The sequence below is a fragment of the Ochotona curzoniae genome, unplaced genomic scaffold (genome assembly GCF_017591425.1).
Source record: "Ochotona curzoniae isolate NIBS_2020 unplaced genomic scaffold, NIBS_Ocur_1.0 scaffold_3223, whole genome shotgun sequence".
NCBI classification, from domain to species: domain Eukaryota; kingdom Metazoa; phylum Chordata; class Mammalia; order Lagomorpha; family Ochotonidae; genus Ochotona; species Ochotona curzoniae.
The window spans coordinates 6249300-6272904 of NW_024467108.1; the positions used below are offsets into that span (position 1 = coordinate 6249300).

At 53.3% G+C, this 23605-nt stretch overlaps 1 protein-coding gene across 1 annotated transcript in view; it reads left to right on the forward strand.

The window, feature by feature from the left end:
- Nucleotides 1-23605, forward strand: part of CAPN5 (calpain 5) — a 54747-nt gene that overhangs the window by 9553 nt on the left and 21589 nt on the right. The window contains exons 2-3 of the mRNA XM_040964205.1: nt 15092-15291; nt 21705-21836. Coding sequence (XP_040820139.1) covers nt 15127-15291; nt 21705-21836 — 297 coding nt within the window. The 5' untranslated portion in view covers nt 15092-15126. The remainder of the gene's footprint in view (nt 1-15091; nt 15292-21704; nt 21837-23605) is intronic.

The window sequence follows — 23605 nt, forward strand, 5'->3', positions numbered from 1 at the left end:
TGTTTTCGTGGGTGCATTATTGAGAAGCTGGACTGGAAGCCAAGGTAGGTTTCAGTATCAGTCACTTTGAATGGGGTGTAGACATCCCAAGTGGCCATGTAACCTGCCCACTGCACCCCCTTTTGGGCCTTACCTTTGGATCTTTAACTCATTTAGAGTCCATTTTTTAAAAATTATTTTTGGTCCCAGTGCGATAGCCTAATGGCTAAAGTCCTTGCCTTGCATGTGCTGGGATCCCATATGGGTACCGGTTTGTGTCCTGCCTGCTCCACTTCCCTTCCAGCTCCCTGCGTGTGACCTGGGAAAGCAGTCAAGGCCGGCCCAAAGCCTTATGGGACCCTGCACCTGCATGCAAGACCCGGAAGAAGCTCCTGACTTCAGACTGGCTCAGCTCTGGCTGCTGTGGCCACTTCAGGAGTGAACCAGTGGGTGAAAGATCTTTCTCTCCGTTTCTCCTGTAAATATAACTTTCCGATTAAAAAAATAAATAAATTGTAAAAGTAAAGTTTCCATTTATTTGTTTGTCTGTTTGGGTGCTGCGACAGCTCAGCGAGCCCTTTCCCCAGACCCAGACCTCACGTGTGCTGACAGGTTCTGCGGCACTGTCAGGACTGGCCTACCCGCTGCCCTGCTTCTTGTGCTCATCAGCAGTAGGTACAGCCTAGAAAGGGAAGGCCTACAATTCCCCTACCAGACGTGCCACCAGCCCCGGATCTTGTGCCTGCCAGGGGTACTGTGGTCTAACCTGATGTGACTTGCACCTAGTCCTGATCCACCCCCAGTCCTGGATCTCGTGTCCACCAGTGCAAAGAGCGGCCCCACCAGGGGAGTCTCAGAGGCTCACCCACTAGGCCTGCTTCCAGTTCTGGGTCTTGCATGTGCCAGCAGGTGCTGTGCCCTAGTCAGATGCCTCGTCCCTAATCTCAGCATTCAGCAGCAGGTGCCGCAGCCTGGTCCAGCTCCAGATGCCTCCACACCCCCACCTGCCCCCAGTCCAGCTCTCAGCAGCAGTACAGCAGCCTAGCCCAGCCTGGACTCTGAGTCCCTTTTTGAATGTTGCCTGAGATAAGAGCCTTGGTTCGTTCTGCGTGTCGCTGTCCAGTCGTCCGGACATGACTGATGAGAATGTCTTTCTCCATTGCCTGTTCTTGGCAGAAGCTGGCTTTGCATGCATGGATTTCTGGGCTCCCTGTTCTGTTCCACTGCTCTGTATATCTGTTTTTATGCCAATACCATGCTGGTCTTTTGAGAGCAGGAATAAGAAAGAAAAGAAGCTCTAGACAGTATAATTGGCAGGGCTGGTCAGAGGCAAGACCAAGCCCCTGAGGTCTTGTGTCTCAAGTGGTTTTTTTTTTTTTTTAAGATTTATTTATTTTTTTTAATTGGAAAGTCAGATATACAGAGAGGAAGATCTTTTGTCTGCTGATTCACTCCCCAAGTGACTGTAATGGCCAGAGCTGAGCTGATCCAAAGCCAGGAACCAGGAGCTTCCTCCAGGTCTCCCATGTGGGTGCAGGGTTCCAAGGCTTTGGGCCATCCTTGACTGCTTTCCCAGGCCACAAGCAGCGAGCTGGATGGGAAGCGGGGCTGCCAGGACATGAACCAGCGCCCATATGGGATCCCAGTGCATTCAGGGTAAGAACTTTAGCCATGAAGCTACCGTGCCAGGCCCTCAAGTAATTTATGTTTTAACACGATATCACAAAGGGGCAAGGGAAGTGGTTATAAAATAGTTAGGATGTATGTACTGACCAGGAGCTGTGGGAGAGCATTAGTGTGACCCATTTAGAGTCCTGGGCTCACTCAGTCCCCCCTCTGCCTGTGGAAGTCCTGGCTGCTGGCAATGGTAGGGCAATGACTGCTTGGTTTTTTCAGACTGAGTGGAAGTGAAGTAGGGGCAGCGCTCCAGAAGGAGATGGCCTGTCCAGGGGGCCTGGGTACCGACGTACAGGTGCTGTCTGCATCCAAGGTTCCCTCTCCATGACCCTCTAGATTTTTATTACTTGAGTCTGGGAGAGACACATCTAACAATGAATAGATGGTCTGTTTCATGTCTCAAGCCTTAAAGGATTTTGCCTGGTGGGCCAAAGTAGATTGGTCACCTGGCCTACAAATGATACTTACAGATGTTCTTTTGACAGAGAAGAGGAATAGCACCCACCAAAACCAAAGGCAAATGTGGAGAGCATCCCAGTAAAATGACAACAGAAGACTAAATCAAACAATGTACAACCCATTGTCAAAATGACAGGACTAAATTACCTCCTTTCCCTATTAAACGTGAATGTGAATGGCTTAAAGTCATCAATCAAACATCATAGATCAGTGAACTGGATCAAAAAGCAAAACCCATCTATGTATTGCCTGTTGGAGACACATCTTACCAACAAAGATCAGCAGAAACTATCTCTTCGATTTCAATGTTTTTGTTTTTACTTTCATTTCTCCAGAGCAGTTTTTTTTTTTTCTCATATTAAATTCTTCACTGACTCATAGGTCATATGGTTAGTAACATTTTCTTTAAGGAAGTTCTTGATTTTCTTTTTCATTTCTTTAACAACACATTAGTCATTCAGTAGCATGTTATTTAACCTCATGGCATTGTAAATTTCTGTTTTTCTTCCTGTTGTTGATTTTGTTTTGTGGCTTTTCATTTGGGGGATGTATAGTAACTGTGTAACGAGGACTATCATATTTAGATGTGAGGATACAATGCGGTCTGCATCTCTATTCCCAAAAATGGACTCCAATGAAACTGTAACATATATCTGGACACTAGGATGCTGGACTCTGCCATTGTCTATGCCTGCAATATCAAGATACACTTAAATAGCAGAACGATGGGCTTATCACTGTTTATGAAGAACTATAATATTGTTATAATATTGGGGAAATCAGTGGGGGGTGGGAGAGGATTTGGAGAGAGGATAAGGGAAATCCCAGGGCCTATGAATTGTATCATAAAATAATAAAATGAAAAAAGAAAAAGGAAGATAGTTTTGTGGTTTTTTTTTTTTTTGGGAAAGTTAGATATACAGAGAAGAGGAGAGACAGGAAGATCTTCTGTTGGATGGTTCATTCCCCAAGCAGCTGCAACAACCAAAGATGCTCCTATCTGAAGCCAGGAGCCAGGAGCTTCTTCCAGGTCTCCCATGCAGGTAGACAATCCCGAGGCTTTGGGCCGTCCTGCTTTCCCAGGCCATAAGCAGGGAGCTGGATGGGAAGTGGGGCCGCTGGGATTAAGCCCACGCCCATATGGGATCCTGGTGTGTACAAGGCGAGGGTTTTAGCTGCTAGGCCACCGTGCTGGGCCGAGAAGAGAGGTCTATAAGACAAACATGGGCAGGCTGAGCAGTGACAGTCCGACCCACTCTTCCATGGATGCTCCAGACTTCAAATTGATGTCTGTCTCCATTAGGGGGAGTCATGAAGTCTCCCTGCGTGCTGTAAGAACTGTGGTCCTCATTGGACCCAGTGCAGGGATCTCTGATATGATCAAAAAACATTGAGTAAATATTAGATCGTTCCAGACACAGCTTAAAGGTTAGGAGAAATATGTAGCCTAGGTGGCCCCAGAGACAGCCTTTACAGGTTGTTGTATGAGAGGAGGGGGGCCAAGGTTAGAGCCAAGAATAAGGAAGTTGCTCTCCTGTGGGAGGAAGAGCCACTGAAAATGCCTGACCCTGGAGTTCTTGGCCTTTGGGGACAGCAATAGGACGTGGCTGTGGTGTCCTCTCCCACAGTGCCTGGTGATGTGTCCACTGCCTTTGCAAAGAAAGCACTTGGGAGGAGTCTGGCTGGGACTGAGCCGTCACCAGGAGCACAACCCTGCTCTCATGTCCCACAGCAAGTCTATGGAACTTTCTCCTAGTGCCCTGGGGCAGACTAGGTTAAGAATCCAACTTCTTAAATCATGGGCCCTGCTACAGAGTCAGAATCCAATGATGTGCATTTTTAAAAAAATTTTATTTTTATTGCAAAGTCAGATATACAGAGAGGAAGAGAGAGAAAAGATCTTCCATGTTCTGGTTCACTCCTCAAGTGGCCACAACAGCCAGTGCTGTGCCGATCTGCAGCTGGGAGCCAGGAGCTCTTCCAGGTCTCCCACACTTGTACAGGGTCCCAAGGCTTTGGGCCATCCTTGACTGCTTGCCCAGGCCACAAGCAGGGAGCTGGATGGGAAGTGGAGCAGGCCAGGATTAGAACCTGCGGCCATATGGGACCCCGGCGTTTTTAAGGTGAGGACTTTAGCTGTTAGGCCACTGTGCTGGGCCCAAGGTGGCCAGCTTTATTGTCACCGACAAGCACGCAACCCACCCTCCCGCCCAGGCAGGCCGGGGCTCAGCCCTCACTCCACTCTGTAGCTGTCACGTCCTGCCGCGGCTTCCGGCCTGCGGGGAGACTCGGGGAAGTGGTCAGGGCGGCCGTGGCTGCTGCTGTTCCGGCCTGGGTTTCCCGCCCCCGCACCAGGCAGCAGGGCGGCAGAGGGGAGGTTGAGCTGAAGCCCTCGTGGCTGTAGGTGCCAGTCTCACCCGCGGCCGCGGCCAGGGTGGTTTTCAGGCGGCGCAATGATGTGAATTTCTTCAGTCTCCCTTAAATGTCTTAGGAAGACAGAGGGTTTGTTCATTGCCCCCGTCTGTCAGGGATGCTTCACACAGAGAAAGTCAATGTAAGGAACCTCAACGCACTCGGGCCATGTGGGGGTGCAGAACAAGATGAGGCATTTTTCTTTCATCTTGGGGTTCAAAGGAACCCAGAGTCTGTGCTTGTCAGACCAGTAAGCACAGGGAGGGATCTGTTCCTTTTACCAGCAGTGTGCTGGAATTGGGTCTGTGCCTGGTCAGATAAATACTGTAAGTCTGCTCCCTTACACGGAGAAATTATCCCTGGGCACATGGACTACGTGGGAAGGGCCCGACTGAGGTGGACCTGAAAGAGAGGGAGAGTCTAAAAAAAAAAGGAAGAGGACGCCAGTTCTAATCCTGGCAGCTCCACTTCCTATCCGGCTCCCTGCCTGTGGCCTGGGGAAGCAGTCAAGGACAGCCCAAAGCTTTGGGATCCTGCACCTGCATGGGAGACCCGGAAGAGCTCCTGGCTCCTGGCTTCAGATTGGCTCAGCTCCAGTCATTGCAGTCACTTGAGGAGTGAACCAGCACATGAAAGGTCTTTCTCTGACTTTCCTTCTCTCTTTAAAGATGACTTTCCAGTAAAAAAAAAAAAAAAATTTAATGAATAAATTTTTTTTTAAATGGAAGGGGACACTAGAGAACATGCTAGAAGGAGCCTACTGGAAAAGCCACCTGTCAATTAAAATTACCTTTTTCTGATTTTCAATAACCAAAGAGTGTGAGTGTAACTCATTAGGCCCACAAGCGCAGGCACTGACAGATGTTAACAACTCTGATAATATCTTTATTCCTTGAAAAAGCAAGCTTAAAGCAAATCATTGAAGATCCACATAATGCTGGGCATTTGGGTGAATACAGTGTTTCTGGACCAATCCACTGTATCATTCTGCTGTAACAACGCAAAAGCTTATATATACAAAATTGGGTTTGTTTTCAAGGGACAGCTCCAGCTGCAAACAGTGACATATGTGTTTGACACAAAGCATGAAACAGTGACCATCTTAAATCCCAAAGCGAGAAATCACAACAACCTAATATCCAATCGCAGCTGAACAGAGTTGGCCCCACCGGTGCCACTGGGACATTGTCGTGTGTGAGATCCTTACACATCCCAGTTTTAGAGAGGGGGAGATAACACCCTAAACCAACTTGAAAGTAGAGGAAAAAGTTTAGACAGCCACCCTTTCTGAAGGCCGCAGCTGAGGAGGACTCGGGAAGAGGGGTTCAACCTTTTAGGCCCTCATGCTCGCACAGCAGTTCATCTGTGTAGCCGGAGAATAGGCAAAGTATTGGCAGGGCATCTTCCACCATCCACCGCATCCACCAGGACCTCTCCTGGTTCCAGTCCCCTATACCGATGTGGCCCTATTCCTCCCTCCCTGTAGGTACCTGGGGCTTCATGTTTACGGAGTGGCCATACGCCCTTGTGTTTGGAGCATTTTGAAATACATGCCCACCCGCTGCTTCATGGCCGCAGGGGCTGGGCAGCATCTGGACACCGAGGGAGAGTGGCCGCACAGTGCTGCTCTCCGGCCTGTGCAGGGCTCACTCAGTCCCAAGAAGGCCTAAGGCATAAGGTCAGAGACCTGCTGGGCAAAGGCACGGGGAATCTTGCAGGAGCAGGGTGGTAGGAGGCCATGTAGTTCTCAGCAACTCCAGGGAGCCTGGACATTTCACCCTCCCTCCACGGAGGAGGGGTGGCTTGTTTGAAATGGCAGTAAGGGAGGCTGGTCAGCACTCCACCCTGTGGACCAGTTGGTGCCTGAGACCCAGGGGCAAAATTACACAACAGGAGGGGCAATGGTCACCTGATAAAATTCCCTTCCCCCTGGAATTAAAGGCCAGTTAATCAAATACCAGCCACACAGGGACCCTGGTGGCTTGTGAACGAAGAGATAGAGACCCAGGACTTCTGAAAAGAAATGAATGCCTGTCGGAGTGGATGCAGGGAAATGGAGGTGAGAGGCTGTCTGAGACACAGTCCCGAGCCAGCTTTCTCCGGGAGTATAGAGAGGGTCTCCCAAAGATCCATGTGCAAGTCACTTCACAGCAGAAGCCACAAGGATCCTTGAGGGGCCCTGCAATTCAAGCTTCTCCTTCACTGGGGAGAGTAGTTCACTCAGAAATGCAAGGATAGGGAAGTCAGAACTTCAACACCTATGCAGGTGATCAGTGTTAGGAATTTGCCTGGGGAGTTCGGATCACACACAGGAGTAGCCTCAGTCAGAGACCCTTGGTCCTCTACCAGGTGACCTCCGGCCACGCACATCCACGGTGACATTCTGGAAAGGAAAGTGGAGGTGATGGACAAGAATGAGCAGGAACAGCAGGCTATTGGTGGTCTCAGGAAACCCCAGGCAAGCTCCCCATAATGTGGCAGGAAAACTGGTGAGTCTGGCTTGTGTCAAGGTACAAGCCCAGACATGATGGTGTGAGTAGACTGAAGTTGTGGTTAAGTAAGAGAAAGAGAAGCTCCGTACAATATGACAGATTGGAGGGGCTGGTAGGCAGAGACCAAGCCTGTGCCATGCTGTTTTCATAATTGTACCTTTGTAGAATATTTTGCAGTCAGGGAGTAGAATGCTTCCAACCTTTGTTCTTTTGGCTCAAGACTGCTTTGGCTATTTGGGGGTCTTTCCATATGATTTTTTTTCTATTTCTGTAAAAAATGTTATTGGAATTTTGATAGTGACCGAATTAAATTTGTGTATTAGGGATATTTTGTTTTTTAAGAGTTGCTTGAAAACTAGAGAGAAAGAGAGAGAGGGACGGAGAAATATCTTGTGTCTGGTAGATTACTCCCCAAATGGCTACAGTGACTGATACTAGGTCAAACCAAAACCAGGAACTCCATCTTGGTCTCCCACATGGGTGACAGGGGCCCAAGTGCTTGGTTCATCTTTCATTACTTTCCCAGGTGCAACAGCAGGGACTTGAACCCGTCTCCAGTAGAGGATGCTAGCATTGTAAGTGGTAACTTAATGCACTGCGGCACAACCATAGCCTATGGATATCTTAATGTTAATTCTTCTGATGTGTGTGCATGTGGGATAGCTTTTCTTTTTAAAAATTTCTTCCGTCAGTGTTTAATGTTTTCAATGCATAACTCTTTCACCTTCTTGTTCAGATATATTTTTAAATATTTTATTTTATGGTAGCTATTTCAAATAGGGTTGCTTTCTTGTTTTCTCTTTTAGATGGCTGTTAGAGTGTAGAAGTGCTATGATTTGTGCATCTTGAGTTTTGTATCAGATTTGTTAAGAGTATCTTGAAAAGATGCTGAATATCGTCAAAGGCTTTTTCTGCCTCTACTGTGGCGATCGTCTGGTGCTGATATGGCGTGCCACACTGACTGGCATGTGCTGAGCCATCCTTGCGCTTCAGGGTAAATCCATACCCGAGTAGGACAAATGACCCCGTCAGCTTGCTGGTATTCGGTGAAGGATTTCTGTTTCTGTATTCATCAGGGAGACTGACCTGTGGTTTTCTTACGTCTTTGGTACCAAAATAATGCTGACTGTGCTTTTCAGTTCTGTATCAGTGGAATCATAATGTTGTACATTCTTTCTTCTGATTCTCTCATGGGGTTGCATGCAGCAGTAGTAGATTCATTTTCATAATTGTTTGGCATCCCATTATATGCAAACACAGCAGCTTGTTTATAACCTCTGATGCCGGTAGACAGTTGGGTTGTCTTTGATTTTTACCTATAACAAATTCTCCTGTAGCAAACATTCGTGTCTACGTTTTTGGTGATTCTGTGCAAGCATTTCTGTTGAACATAGCCTCAGCAATGAGCTTACTGGGTAGAGTATGTATGTGTTCAGCTTTAGTAGTTGTATCAAAGAATTTTACAAAGTAATTGTACCAGGACTGGCCCTGTGGCACAGCGGGTAATGCTGCCTCCTGCAGTCCACATCCCATAACGGTGCCAGTTTGAGTCCCAGCTATTTCACTTTGCATCCAGCTCCCTGCTAATGTGCCTGAGAAGGCAGCAGAGGATGGCTCATGTTCTCGGGCCCCCACACGCACATGGGAGACCTGGAAGAACTCTTGGCTCCTGGCTTTAGCTCAGCTCAGCTCCAGCTGTTGCAGTCAGTTAGGGAGCAAACTAGCAGATGGGAGATATATCTCTCTCTCTCTAATTTTGCCTTTCAAATAAAAAAAATGAATCCTTTCAGAAGGTGATTGTACCAATGAATGTCCTCAGCGCCTACGCATAGGCGCCCTCTGGGCTGTGTGGTGTGCCTTTGTGTGTTTTCACTGTGGCTGCATCAGCGGGGCATAGTGGCATCTCACTGTGGTTTTGTTTTGTGTTTTGGTTTGTCGCCCATTTGGACCTGCTCCTTTTCTTATTCTAAAGGCCTCATGTGCTTCCTTTGAGTCAGATGTGTGTCTGTCTGGAGTCAGTTGTGTACAGTGGGAGGTAGGGATCGGGACTGGTATTTCCCTGGGAAGAGCCTGGGCCAGCACTGGTTATTGAAAAAGCCACTCCTTTCCCAGGGCTCAGTCATGGCTCAGCTGCCCCTACTCTGGACCTTGTATTTTTAACATTTTTTTTTTTAAAGTTTATTCATTTTACGTTAAAGTCAGTTACAGTGAGAAGGAGAGACACAGAGAGAGGTCTTCCATTTGCTGGCTTACTCCCCCAAATGGCTGCAACAACCAGCCAGAGGTGGGTCAGTCTGAAGCTGAGAGCTGGGAACCAGGCGCTTCTTTTGGGTCAGCCACATAGGTGTAGGGGCCCAAAGGTTTGGGCCATCTTCTGGTGTTTTCCCAGGCCGCAAGTAGGGAGCTGAATGGGAAGTGGAGCAGCCAGGACAGGCAGAGATCTCCCATATGCTGGTTTACTCTCCAGATGCTCACAGTAGCCAGGGCTAGGCCAGGTTGAAGCCAAGAGCCTGGAGCTCAATTTGAATCTCACAAATGGGTGGCAGGGCTCCAGGTACTCGAGCCTGTGCCTGCTGCTTCCCAGGGTGCACGTTAGCAGGGAGTTAGATTGAAAGTGGAAGACCTAGGTCTTGAACCAGGCACTCTGATATGCAATTTAGGGTATCCCATGTGCAATCTTAACTGCTGTGCTGCACACCTGGCCATGGGCTTGGTGTTCTGTCCCGCCGTGCTGTTTGTCTCACTGCACTGCTCACTCCCAGTGACCCATCCTCTGTGCTGGGCCTTGCTTGCTGGCAGCTGTGACCTCTAGCTAGTTCTTTCAGTTGGCCCCAGCAGTCACAGTGTCCTGGCCCTGAGGCCCTGCTGCTGCTCACAGCCTCCAGTCCCTGTGATGCCCCTGGGGTTGGTGCTGAGTCCATTACACCAGCAACCTGATGCTTGGGGAGGCCGAGACCATCCCTGGCCAGGACTGCAGGCTTGGTCCCTGCCTGCTGTGAGGCCATGTCCCCCTCCAACACCACTAGGAACTCAGTATTGTTCTTAAATATGTAGTTATTTGAAATATATAGTTATTAGAGAGAGGGTGAGACATGGATCTTTCGTCCTCTGATTTACTCCCCAAATGGCTACAGGAGCCAGGTCTGGGCCATACAGAAGCCATAAGCCAGGAGTTTTTACCGTGTGTGTCCCACATGGTGCAGGGATCCAGGCACTTGAAATATCCTCTGCTGCGTTCCCAGGCACATTAGCAGGGAGCTGGATCGGAAGTGGACCAGCTGGAGTAGGAACTGGTGCCCATGTGGAATGCGAGTGCCACAGATGGTGGGTATATGTGTGACCTATGTCACAGTACCAGCCCTGACTCAATATTTTTTAAAATCCCTAATACTTCTTGGGTTAAATATTTTACATACTGTAAGTGGGATGTCATTTTGACTTTCCATAAGTGTAAGGTTGAAAAATATCAAGAAAAAGTATTGGGGGGGGTGGTGGAAATACTGTTGCTTAAGAGAACTCTCAGGGCCTGGCACGATGGCCTAGTGGCTAAAGTCCTCACCTTGAATGCACTGGGATCCCATATGGGTGCCAGTTCTAATCCCGGCGGTCCCACTTCCCATCCAGCTCACTGCTTGTGGCCTGGGAAAGCAGTCAAAGATGGCCCAATGCCTTGGGACCCTGCACCTGTTTGGGAGACCTGGAAGAGGCTCTGGGCTCCTGGCTTTGGATTGGATCAGCACTGGCCATTGTGGTCACTTGGGGAGTGAATCACTGGACAGAAGATCTTCCTCTCAGTCTCTCCTTCTCTCTATATATCTGATTTTTCAATAAATAAATAAATCTTTAAAAAGAGAGAGAGAGAGAGAGAGAGCTCTCAGCCTACACCTGCTTGTTTCTTATTAAGTTGGAGGCAGGTAAGGGTTACAAGGGGTCAAAGGCATGGTGGACCTAACTGTGTTCTCCCTGAAAGAGAACAGGATGGAGGAGATGCTTGTACTTACCAACATTTTGCTGGCCGTGTACAGTGCCCCTAACATCAGCACAGATAACCCAGGCCCTGCCTTACCAAGCCCGGGTGGAACATGGGGTCTGGAGGTATGGGGTCCACCTAACAGGCCATGGTGTTTGGATCATTTTCCTTGATGCTCTCATCTACAAAATGGGATGGAAATCCTCCTGGCTTGGTGGCTCTGGCACCTTGGGAAGCTCATGGGTGCCAGCTCCGTCCTCTGCAGCTGCACTGTGTACTCCACTGGCTGGAAGCTGAGGGCTTACAGCGCCCTGGGCTCAGCCAGGCTGCCTCCCCCAACTTGGCCTAACCTCCTTCCCAAGGTCAGAACAGACTGTGTTCCATTAAGGCAACCCCAAGGGCAGAGGCCACAGCAGGGGACACTTGCTAATTGAAAGCTTCCTCTTCAACTTCAAGGCACAACTTCCAGTCAGCCTGATTTGCAAGCTTTCCCAGCCCCCTCACTCTGACTTTGCTTAGCACCTTCACTCTCAGACTACTGGGATCTCCACTGTCAGGCCCCTGGGCCTTTGATCACCTGTCCCTTGGCTTGGAAAGACCTTTCTCATCTAAAGAACAATCGGCCAGCCTTCTGTGGCCAGATTTCTCCTGGTGGGACCCTTCTGCCTCAGAGGGTATGGGGGTGGTGTTTCTGGGGCACAGGAGCCCAGAGCATGGGAACCTGTGTACCTGGTGGGATCTGGAAGCATCATAGCAACCTCCAGGTTGCTGCCTGCCTGGTGGTGTGGGCCCTGGATCACAGAACCAAGATTTTGCAATTCCTGGATTCACAGGTTTCCTGAGCACGCAGAGAGGGGGCGTGAGCTGGTTGAGGTCACACCAACCAGCTTCCTCCAGGCTCTGGTTGCTGCCATGATGGTAGAGATGGAGGATTCTGGTGCTCCCTAGGGTTGGGAGGGCGGTCTGCTGCCCTGTGCCCTCTGTGCAGCTGGTATATTTCCTGGGTCCTGACTGAGGCTCTTCTTCCCAACTCAGAATGGAGCTGCTCAGGTTCTTACCTGTGGAGCAGAAGCTGAGGCCCAGACAGAGGCAGAACAGGACCGGGCTGTCCCCTAGTGCCCAGAGTTTGCAGTGCCCAGATTTTGTGATTCCCAGAAAATCATTAGGAGTCAGAAGTCGATGTAAACAGGAGTCGGAAGTCGAGGTAAAAGGGCGGTTTATTCAAACTAGGCTCCCAGCTGCAGCAGAAGGGGCAGAGAAGCGAGCAAGGTTCAACAGCACAGGCTTTTTATACATTTCAGGCCAATTCCGTATTATTATACTGTCAGTTTATTTGTTACCTTTTAAAAAGAGCAAGTTGGCAGGCTTCTGTTGGTGGGTTTGAAGCAAGCAACTTTCAAATAGTACAAACTGGTGGGCTCTAGGGCAGTAAGCGACTTACCTAACAAGCACACCAGGGGTCTCCTCCCTGAGGACCGCTCTGCCTCAGTGACCTGCCAGGTGTCACATACAGACTGTCAGGCCTGGAGCTCACACAGCCCCCAGCCCAGCAAGCAAGGCAGAAAACACCTAGGTTCTTCACTGGCCCTCTCGGTGGGATGTGGGTGGCAGCTGGCATCCGGGTGTCAGGAGCAGGGAGGGAGCCTGAGGTCTAGCCTCATGGGAGGAAGCGGGCCTGCCTGCAACCGACAGGGTGCTGTGTTGTGGAAAGCTGATCCAGCCCCAGAGGCCCTGACCGGCTTGGCAGGACTTGCTCCTGCACGCACCCTCATTGATGCACTAGGCACCTCTGCCCTCCACTCAGACCCTGGGGTTCCAGAGGGGAGCTGCACAGGGAACCTGCCCTGCAGGGGCGTGGGCTGGGCCAGTGAGGACTGGAGAGTACAGACCGGGCACTGTGTGATGGCCAAGGCAGTGGTACCTTGTAGGAGGATGTTTGTGCAAAGGCCCTGGAGTATGCAGCTTTAGGGAAACTGCCAGGCACTTATAGCCACAGGACCCTGGGCCCAGAGTGGAGGAAGCCAGCTGAGGTTGGCAGGACGGTAGGGAGCTCCATGTCCTGGACACCTCCCAGGGTTTACGCTCAGCCTAAACTTAATAGAGAGGGCCACCGATGGACTGTGCCGGGCCCTGTACTTGCTAGCACATACAAGAATCTGGTTTAAGAACACTTCAGACAAAGTTTCTTTGGAGATCTCCCCAATAGAAATGCCGGACTCAGAACCCTAACCAAGAAAAGAGAGAAGCAGAACAGGTCAACCAGCCATCTCAGCTATGTGTTGGCAGCGAAATACAGGGCAAACAGAGACTCTGTGATGGACTATGTCAATCAGTGGATTCTTCAAAGACCTCATAGTGTTTGGAGTGGCAAAATTGGCAGTGATTCATAACTACTGAAATATCAAAACCACTTGAGCAAGAACCTCAGAGCATGCCCTACATCCGGGACCTGAGGAGGGTGGGAAATTGGGTGGGCCTTCTCCCTTAATATCCCCCTTTAAACATGAAGGAAACAATATGGAAAAAATAATAGTCTTACCCACTTTCCTGTAGCCCTTGAACCTTTTTACCCTAATTAACTATGTAAAGATTGTCAAAATTAAAAAAAAAAAAAATAGAGAGGGCCACACCCAAAACCCCAGCCCACAGAAAGGGGACTCGGTGCTTCTAGAGCAGGCTTGGCTTGCTGTTTCCTGGCCTGTCTGGGGTGCCAGCCTCATGAGCCAGAAGGTGTAGCGGGCTGTGCCTGGGCCAGGGCTGGCCAGTGGCCAGGTGAGGCTTGAGGGATGGCTGGACTGTGTTAGACCTTCCAGCCTCCCTCCCAGCCCCCACACCTCCCCCTTGGATCAGACCCCCCAGGCCATGTTGATCCATGGCAGCAACCAGAGCCTTCCATCTCCTCTAGTCTGGCTGTGTGGTCTCAGCCAGCTTGCTCCCCCTCTCTGGGCCCCGGGGGCTCCGAAATCCTGGAATTGCCAACACTGGCTCCTGCTCTCAGCTTCTCTGATCTAATTCTCACAGCTTAAATTGCTTCCTGAGCTGACCCAGCCAGGACCCAGGCTGCTAATGACTTTTCAGTAAATGTGTACCAGGAACTGGCTCTGCAGCCTTCACCACTTTCTTAGGCCTCCCAGGCTGGGGGTGGGGCGCAGGACTGTTGGCCTCCCTGAGCAGAGGGGCAGCCAGAGAGGTCAAGTGGTCAGCCTGGGGTCATATAGTGGGACACTGGGACTGGGACAGATGATCAGGCCCTGGTGGGTATGGGGGTGGGAGATACAGCGACAGCAGGGGCAGTAGGGACCCAGCCGTGTGGCTGCCCCACCCTGCTACCTGTCCAGATCCAGAGAGGAGGCTCGGCTGAGTGACTGGCCTGGGTCACACAGTGGATAAGAATATAGCTGGGAGTGGCACCTGCATCAGACTTACTCTCAGCTCGCTCTGGAAGTCAGTTTGCTAGGCTCCACTTTTCCTCAGATCCGTACCTGGATGGAACTAGAGTGCCATCCTGGGCAGACCCCTGGGGAGCAGATCTGGGGGTGCTGAACTCCACAGCGGCTCAGGTGGGTGGAATCTGAGGGACTGGGGCGTGGCCAGGGTGTGGTTTGCTCACCAGAGCCATTCCCCGTCTGGGTTGCCTGGTGTGTATGGGCACAGAGTTCAGGGAGCCTGGCTGGGATCCTGTGGATCCCCAGGGAGGAAAGGGAGGCCCAGGAGCTGGGAGCTGCTCCCTTGAACCTGAGGTGTTGGTTGCAGAGGTGTGTGAAGGATGGTAGGGGCCATAAGCTGTGCCCATGCTGGGCCGCCAGGTGGTGCTTGGCCTGGCGCTGCTTTCCTGCCGCCTGGCGCCAGCTGGGAGCAGCAGGAATCGGTCTTTCATCTGATTCAGCCAGGGCTGTCACAGGGGAGCAGGTTGCACAAGGCAGAGAGGCAGATGAGGGGGCTCAGAACCAGGTGATGGGCCGCTCCCTTCCCCACTCTGCCCCAGGGGCAGCTGTGTGACTGAGACACACCATGCCTGCTGGGTGGCAGGGTGGGAGCACACGGGGCTGGTTGTGCCGGGGACCACAGTATGTGATGTCCCCTCCTGCCTCCCTTCCCACAGGTGTCCCTGGGGCCCGGCCCGAGGCAGCAGCCACCATGTTCTCTTGCGTGAAGGCCTACGAGGAGCAGGACTACGCGGCCCTGAAGCGGAGCTGCCAGCGCAAGAAGGTGCTCTTTGAGGACCCCCACTTTCCTGCCACGGATGACTCACTCTACTACAAGGCCACCCCAGGGCCTGCCGTCCGGTGGAAGAGGCCCAAGGTCAGTGCTGGGTTTGGGACTTGGAGGGCGGAGGAGAGACGGGGACACCCAAGGACCATGGGGAAGGACCTCCTCCTCCACGTCCCTGCCACAATCTCTCCTGCCCCGGTTGCTGGCTAAATTGGGCAAGGAGCACCGTGGCCCACACCACCCAGCCAGGCCCACATGCCCGCCACTTTCCCTTGGGTCATTTCTGGGATCAGAATGCGCTGATATGGGTGTGACTTTTTTTTTCTGAGTAAGAAATAGAGTGAAGTTCAAGTGTGTGGGAGCTACTTCCTGATTATTACTGTAATGATTTTGGAGTAGTCACTGGCTGTGTGAATAAGGAGCATTTACGATGCTGATTGGTCAATAATAATTGTAGTAAAAAATAATAATGCCTGCCCTCAAAAGGTTGTTGTGAGGATTAAAAGAGAGGAAGTGCCGAGGAGCTTGGCCTGAGGCCCAGAACCCATCCAAAAGCCATTAGGAGGAATATTGGTGAGGCTGAGCGAGGCGGCCCTGGCCTCGGGCATTGGCCTGGAGTGTGTTGCCTTGCCAGATGAGTTTCTCTTCTCTCTTCCTCGGTAAGTCTGAGAGGCAGACAGAAGCAGAGAGAAATTCCATCAGCTGGTTCACTCCCCAGATCCCATACCTGCTGGCTGGGGCTGGGCTTTAACCGACCTAAAGCCAGCAACTCAATTAAGGTCTTCTATGTGGCTGGCAGGGACTGGGTTTTTTTTTTTTTTAAGATTTATTCATTTTTATTGCAAAGTCAGATATACAGAGAGGAGGAGAGACAGAGAAAGATCTTCCGTCTGATGATTCACTCCCCAAGTGACCACAATGGCCGGTACTGCGCCGATCTGATCCAGGAGCTCAGACCTCTTCCAGGTCTCCCACGGGGGTGCAGGGCCCCAAGGCTTTGGGCCGTCCTGGTCTGCTTTCCCAGGCCACAAGCAGGGAGCTGGATGGGAAGTGGAGCTGCCGGGATTAGAACCAACGACCATATGGGATCCCAGTGTGTGCAAGGCAAGGACCTTAGCTGCTAGGCCAACACACCGGGCCTGGTTGGTTTGTTTTTAACAATTTCTTATTTTTTTTTTTAAAGATTTATTTTATTTTTATTACAAAGTCAGATATACATAGAGGAGGAGAGACAGAGAGAAAGATCTTCCGTCTGATGATTCACTCTCCAAGTGACCACAACAGCCGGTTCTGTGCCGATCCGAAGCTGGGAACCAGGAACCTCTTCCAGGTCTCCCATGCGGGTGCAAGGTCCCAAAGCTTTGGGCCATCCTCGACTGCTTTCCCAGGCCACAAGCAGGGAGCTGGATGGGAAGTGGAGCTGCCGGGATTAGGACTGGCGTCCATATGGGATCCCGGTGAGTTCAAGGCAAGGACTTTAGCTGCTAAGCCACAGCGCCGGGCCCTTAACAATTTATTTTTATATCAAAAAATGACAGAGAAGGGAGACAGACACACACACACACACACACAGAAGAAAGAATTTTTGCTAGTTCATCCCCAAACAGCTTCAACAGCCAGAGTAGGGCCAGGTTAAAGTCAGAAGCCTGGAACTTCATCTCAGTGTCCCACATGGGTGCAGGGGTCCAAGTACTGGGGCCATCTTGCACTGCCTTCCCAGGCTGTTAGCCGGACCGGAAGTAGAGCAGCCAGGACACGAACCAGCACTCCGTCAGGGAATGTTGATGTTGCAGGTGGTAGCTGAAGCTGTTATCCCACAGTGCTGCCCCTTAGGAACCTAATTACTTAAGCTATCCCTCCTGCCTGCCAGCGTCTGCACTGGCAGGAAGCTTAGAGTCAGTGAAGACCCCCAGGCCCAGGCCCCCCTGCGCTCTCAGCAGCAATGCAGCTGGGACCTGGGGCACTCAGCTCCTGTCTGAGGGTAGTGGGGACATTGAAAGACAGGCTGTTAGCCTGTGTGACAGCTTTGGCTTTGCATGGGCCAAAGCTCCCAGCCCCAGGCTTCCTGGAAAAGGCAGTGAGTAGGGACTCGGTAGGGATTCAGCAGGGAGATGCATGCCTGGGATCACTCCATGGACATGCCTGGGATCACCCCACAGGTGACCAGTAGAGACTGGTCCTAGCTGCTTGTACTGACTCCAGGACAGGGGCCTGGATGCCTGTGACCTCAGCCAGCTGAGCCGCAGCCATAGAATCTTTGACCCTAGTGTCACATGTCCGGATCCCCCAGGGAACCTCCAGCCCGACTCCCACGCCTTCCTCCCCCTCCTTTGTCAAGTGGGTGGGGAAGGCAGCCAGCCTCAAAGGGCCCTTTGTGAGGCTGTAGACCTTCAGCTCTAGGCCCCTAGCTAGAACTCAACCTAGCCCTAGCTGCCCTGTCCCACCCTCCTGCCATGCAGCTGTCACCTGGATGTTTCAGATCTGTGGCTCAGGAAGATGGCTAGTGAGGCGGGCCTATTGTTTGTTCCTCCCAGGACAGTAAACATCTTTTGGCTTCCCTCCCAGCCCTGGCAAGGAAGTAAGAGAAGAAAAGGGACAGTCAGCGAGGCCTGGGGGTTCCCAGGGCTTTGGACAGGAGCCACCTGCCTCCTCCCCCTGATCCAGGGGCCCCTTGTCATCCTGTAGGGCCTCACCCCCGTACCTGGACATTGGCCCAAGGAGCTCATGGGGGAACACTGGTTGGGGTCCTGGAGTGGCATCAGTCCTGAGCTGTCCCGAGGCAGTCTGGCGGCTGGCAGCTCTGCCCCAGGGCCTTGTCCTGGTGAAGGTTCTGCTCCTCACCAGGTGCTTGTTACTATGCAGCAGGTGATTGGCTCTGGGGCCTGGCAGCTAGGGGCACACTCAGCCCGTCTGAGCCTCTGTCCTACCTGGGAATGTGCCATGGGGTGAGGGAAGGCCTTGTGGAGGTGGGCTAGCCAGGGGAAGGAGTGTTGCAGGGGACGAGTGTTGCTACCAGTGCAGCAGGGCCCCACTTCCGTTATCTGAGAGTCTAGCAGGAAGGTATGGGGGTAAAGGTGGGCGTCCAGGACAGTGCGGGGCAGGGCCAGCGGACCTCTGCAGGTGGAGCACAGGTGGCTGGCTGCATGCTGCATTCCTGTTTCTACACAGGGGCCGGCACCGGTTTCCTTTTGTGCACAGAGGGTGTGGGTTAGCCTGTGGCCTGCCATCTGGCGGAGCTGGTCTGACGGGCTGGGAGGGTGGGGCCGGGAGAGGAGCTGACTGCAGTTGCAGAAGGCTGTGTCCTAGAGGCGTGTTGACCAGGAGGCTCACCTTCTGAGACCCATTCCTGTGGCCAGTGTGCAGACGGTGGCCCAGGGCAGTAGAATGACGCATGTTGGCCCTGAGCCCAACTCACTGGTCCTGTGCTTGGTAGCAGTGAAGGAGTGTACTTCTCCCGCCCCTTCCTTCAGCTTGCAAGGCAACACGCCCTGGGCTGTTGCTGGGGACAGGTGGAGGAAGGAGGAAGGCTGGTGACATAGAGGGCCTGGAGTGAGGCTGGCCGAGCTTGCGTCTTGGTCGCCTCTTTCTGCATAGCTTGGGCAGGTGACGCGACCTCTCTGTACCTGGATTGTCTCACCTGTGAGGAGGAGATGCTGGCGGCAGTTGTCTTTCAGGGTGATTTTACATGGTGCCCAGTTTGCCACAGGTGCCTGGTCCTCATGAGCCTTTAGAGATGTCCTTCAGGACCTCGGGACTCTGGGGAGGTCCCAGCTGGCACCAAGATGGAGCTGGTGAGCCCCAGCCTCTGTGTGGTGGGAGCCCCAGGCCATACCTCCTCAGCAGCCTGGCATCCCGGCTCCCGGCCCTGCCACAGTGAGTCCACAGTGGACTCTACTAACCTGATTCCCAGGCACGGTCCCTCTTCCCAGGGATAGAGAAGCACCCAGGGCTACAGCTCTGTGCTGGGCACAGGGCCTCACCATGATAGTGGGCTCTGGCCCTGGCTGGGCTGTTCAGTGAGGTATTCTGCTGCCTCGTCTGTCCGGCCACTGCCTTGCCTCTTGACCTTGAATGTCATCACTCCTCCTTCGTAGAGTGGGGCCATTGTGTCTGCATCCCAGGGCAATGGCAATGACTGAAAGGTGAGGGTTCTCTGAAGACAGCTTCCCCCATGTCTACAGAGCTGGGGCTGCCAAGCAGGGGCCTTCTCTTCCATGGCACGGGGTGTCTAGGGTTCTCCACATAGAGGCACGGAAGGCCCCCTGCCACCCCACCTGGCCTGCCTCCCTGGCGTCGCAGGCATATGCTTAGTCCCAGCTGCCGGGGCCCAGAGGCTGGGCTGGGTGTGGCCAGGCCTGGGAGACAAGATAGGCAGCAGACTTGGCCTTGGGACAAGATGTTTCCTGTGATGTCTCCATATCAACGTGCATACCCGTGCCCTGGGGAAGCCACCCTGCAGCCTGGCCCTGGCTCACTCTGCCATCAAAACTGGCAGGAGTGGTCACTTATGCCCTCCACTTGGGCACAGGGATCCCAAACATCTGAGTGGGTACGCAGGGCCCTTCTTCCCATTTCCACTGCTGCATGTCCCATGTCTGTGGTCTATGGAGGAATATTTGCTCAACCCTGAAGGGATAGCAGTCCTGCTGGGGCCATGGAAGCACAGGAGAGGTGGAGCCACAGGTCCGGAGTTACATAGCTTGCAGGTGGGGAGCAGCACTCTGCTGCCCTCTGCTGGCCTCTGCTGACTGCCTGAAATAGGACGTCGCTCTGTCTTGCACTTGAATTGGTCCAGGAGCACCTGCTGAGGTGGAGACAGGCAGAGGCCTGCCTCATCCTTTCCCAGCTGCGTGGCAAGGCGTGTGATGCAACCTCTCACCTGTAGAATTGTGTTACTGCCCCCTCCCGGGCCATAGGGAACCTTTGTAGTGCCTGGCACATGGAAGGCCATACCAAGGAGAGCTCCGTGCAGGGAGGATGCTGAGAGAAGTGGGCCTGTGTGGCCCTGCATGCCCAAGAAGAGCCCTGCTTGCCCAGGGAAAGGGGGAAAATTCTGTTCATCCATGGTTCTACAGAGCCTGGCTGTTGGTCCCACATCAGACAAGTAGAGGCTCAGGGGTCTGTGTTGGTCACCTAGGGCCAGGCTGGGAACCAAGCTGGGTGCTCCTGCAGGGATCTGCCAGCTGCTCAGCTTGGCTTGTGGTGGGATGCTAAGGACCATGAAGGTCACCAGTCCAGATGAAGTCATGGCTTCCAGCATCTGAAAGTGTAAACAGAGGCCCACTGGCTAGGCACTAGGCTAGGTACTTTTCTCCAGGGGGATTGGTCAGTGTGGATGGTGCATGACTCCAGCTGAGGAAGCCAGGCCCAGAGGGGCTGCTGGGCTTCCTCCTCCCCCCGACTGGAGCTGGGGTTTGGTTCCTGGGGGGTGTAAAGGAAGAGCCCCCCCCCCAGCCCCCCCCCCAGCACAAAGAGATGGGAAGCCCAGGCCCCAGCACTGTGGGTGGGATCAGGTCCAGAAAACGGTCAATTCCAGAGCCCGCCATGGCAGGCAGAGCCAAGGCTTTGGGAACTAGGAAGGGCTGGCCTGAGGCCTGTTGGTTGGCATGACTCATTGCCCTGCCCTGACTTCCAGACCATGTCCTGGGCTCGGTGCCTTGGGCCACACCAGTTGATCTCTGTAGAAAACCACAAGAAGGAGTTTGTGGCAGCAGGTCTTGCTGCAGGGGTTAAAGCTTCCTTCGGGGTGCCTGCATCCCTTATCTGAGTCCTCGGCACCAAGTCCTGGCTCCACTGCCAATTCCAGCTAACTGCTCATGCTCAGCCCTGAAGGCAGACGGAGATGGCCTGAGCACTTGGGTCCCTGCTACCCATGTGGGAGGCTCAGACTGAGTTCCCGGCTTCCAGCTCAGCCTAGGGCAGCCCGATCATTGTGAACACTTGGAGAGTGAACCAACAAATGGACAATATCTCTGTCTTTTTCTCTTCTTGGATTTCTTTGCCTGCTGTCAAGCGACTAAATGGAACAATGTTTTTAAATGACTTTCTGCTGCATTTGGGTGTTTACGTACTGCATGGCTTTGTCAATCCTTGTACTCCCTGTGGACAATGGCAGCCCCTCTTCCTGGGATGGCCTGAGACTAGGGGAGACTGCAGGGCAGGGAGTGCCACCCAGGGTCCCAACTCCCAGCTTCCAACTTCCTTCCCTTTATGGTTATCACCTGTCCTCCCGGTACCCCACCCTGCTTTTTCCTGACAGGCTCTGCTGGCTGGCCAGTGGGGAGGGCAGTCTGGCCCCAGATCCAGCATCCTGGCACCCTCCTGCAGTTCCCAGTCACTGGCAGTTCCTCAGCTGCAGAACGTTCTCTGGTTAGCACAGACTCTGCAGTTGGACCAGGGAAAAGTGGGTTTGGGGGAGCGGGTGGGTCACACTGAACACAAGCCTCCTTTCTACCGGGGGTGGCCGGTGTCCCTGACCTCATGGTCTCCCCTCACCACTGTAGGACATCTGTGAGGACCCTCGCCTCTTTGTGGATGGCATCAGCTCCCATGACCTGCACCAGGGCCAGGTGGGCAACTGCTGGTTCGTAGCGGCCTGCTCGTCTCTCGCCTCCCGCGAGTCCCTGTGGCAGAAGGTGAGTCAAGGAGTAGGGGAGGGGAATGCAGGCCAGTGCTGTACAGGTGAGCCTGTCTGAGCATGGCAGGTGTGCAGGAGATGGCTAGGGAAGGACCCCTGGGTCTCCAGTACCAGACAGGTGTCACCGTCTTCCCTTACCCATCAGCCGGACCCAGGTGTAGGTTCCAGGAGTCTGTGTGACCCCTTTTCCCCAACAAGTTGGTTCTATCATGTCCCCCCCACAGGTGAGTAGCCCCAGAGCCCCTTGGCAGGAGACATACCTGTGCAATAGGGATGTTGGCAGTGGGACCCAAGAGCCTCACAGGCTGGGGTTTGAGCCTCAGCTTCCCCCACTTGGTGGCTCTGTTGCTGGCTTCTACTTGCTCAGTCTGCAAAACTCAGGCCTCACAGGCAGGTGCAAGGGAACAATGGATTCCTGTCCATCAGGCACCTTGCACGGCATAAGGCCTAGTGCCCGAGGCTGCCCTGGTTGGTGCTCAGGTCCTAGCACCTATACGCCAGGGACTCTCTGCAAAGCAGGTGTGAGGTTCTGAAGGAGCTTCTCCTGGGTCTCTGAGGTGTCCCTCAGCCATCAGAGGGTGCTGTGCCCTTGGCCCAGGCTGCCTCTAGGTGGTGCCCTGTTCTCTCATCCTGTGCACAGCAGGTGGTACTGCCTCTCAAAGTCCCAGGGAGGAGAGAACATCCACAGAGTTAGGCCCCTGCTGTCCCTGTGCAGGTTGGGCAGCTGCCAGCTTTGGGTCCCAGGCACCTCAGCAGAGACCATGGCTGTGCCTTGGTCGCTGAGCTGGGGGTAAGGAGGATCCTTGGACACATCTGGGATCCTTTCACTTGAGGAGTGCAAGGGCCTGCAGCTGTCTCTGTTGGGGGCTGCCTCCACTCCCCAGCCTTTAGACTCCTCTTGCATGTGGGGCTTGGTCTGGTCCTGAGGGGGGAGGGATTCTATTGGGCCAGCCTGCACTACCCAGCCTAGCTTGTAATCACCTGTTTTCCTGCCTTCTTTCCCCTCGGGGTAAGCTCCCTGCAGGCCAGCCTGGCCCAGCTTGCTCTGTGTGCTGAACCCAGCAGGGCACCAGCATGAGAAGGTTAACCCATGCGGTCAGGGCCAGCAAGAGCAGCAACCCCATAGTGGGCCTGTTAGAGGCCTGCCCCTTGGAGCCCCAACGTGCTGTGGACCCTGCCCTGGCCTGGAGGGAGGCAGTGCAGGCCCAGGGGCAGCCAGAGGCTGATGCTGGGTGACCTTTAGCCAGACTGCTGGTTCCTCCTGCGCGTTGCTGGGGCCCCCAGCCTGGGCCTTCCCCCAGGCGCTGGGGCAGGGCTGGGTGCGGTTAGCTAATTACACTCTACCTCTGGGTGCTGTTGTGGTGAGGGGCCCTGGGGACTGGAGGGAGGCCCTGGGGTGCTCATTACGGAGCCTTTTGCCTCCCGCTGCCCCTGATGACCCACCCTGTTTGTTGTCACCCCTCCCTTCTTGGGCCTGTTGCTCTGCAGGGCCTCCCCTGCCTGGCCTGGTTTCTTCCTGGAGAGGGCGGGGATTGCTCAGCCTGCCCTGCAGCCCTGCTCCCTCACATGGACACACATGTCCCCTTCTCCAGGAAGGTAGAGAGAGGAAGAGAAAGGAAGTTGATCTTCCAGCTACAGTTCACTCCCCAAATGACTGCAACAGCCAGAACTAGGCTAGTCTGAAGTCAGGAACCTAGAGCCTCTTCTGGGTCTCCCACATGGGGGTGGAAGGTTGAGCCATGCTCTGCTGCTTTCCCAGGCCATAAA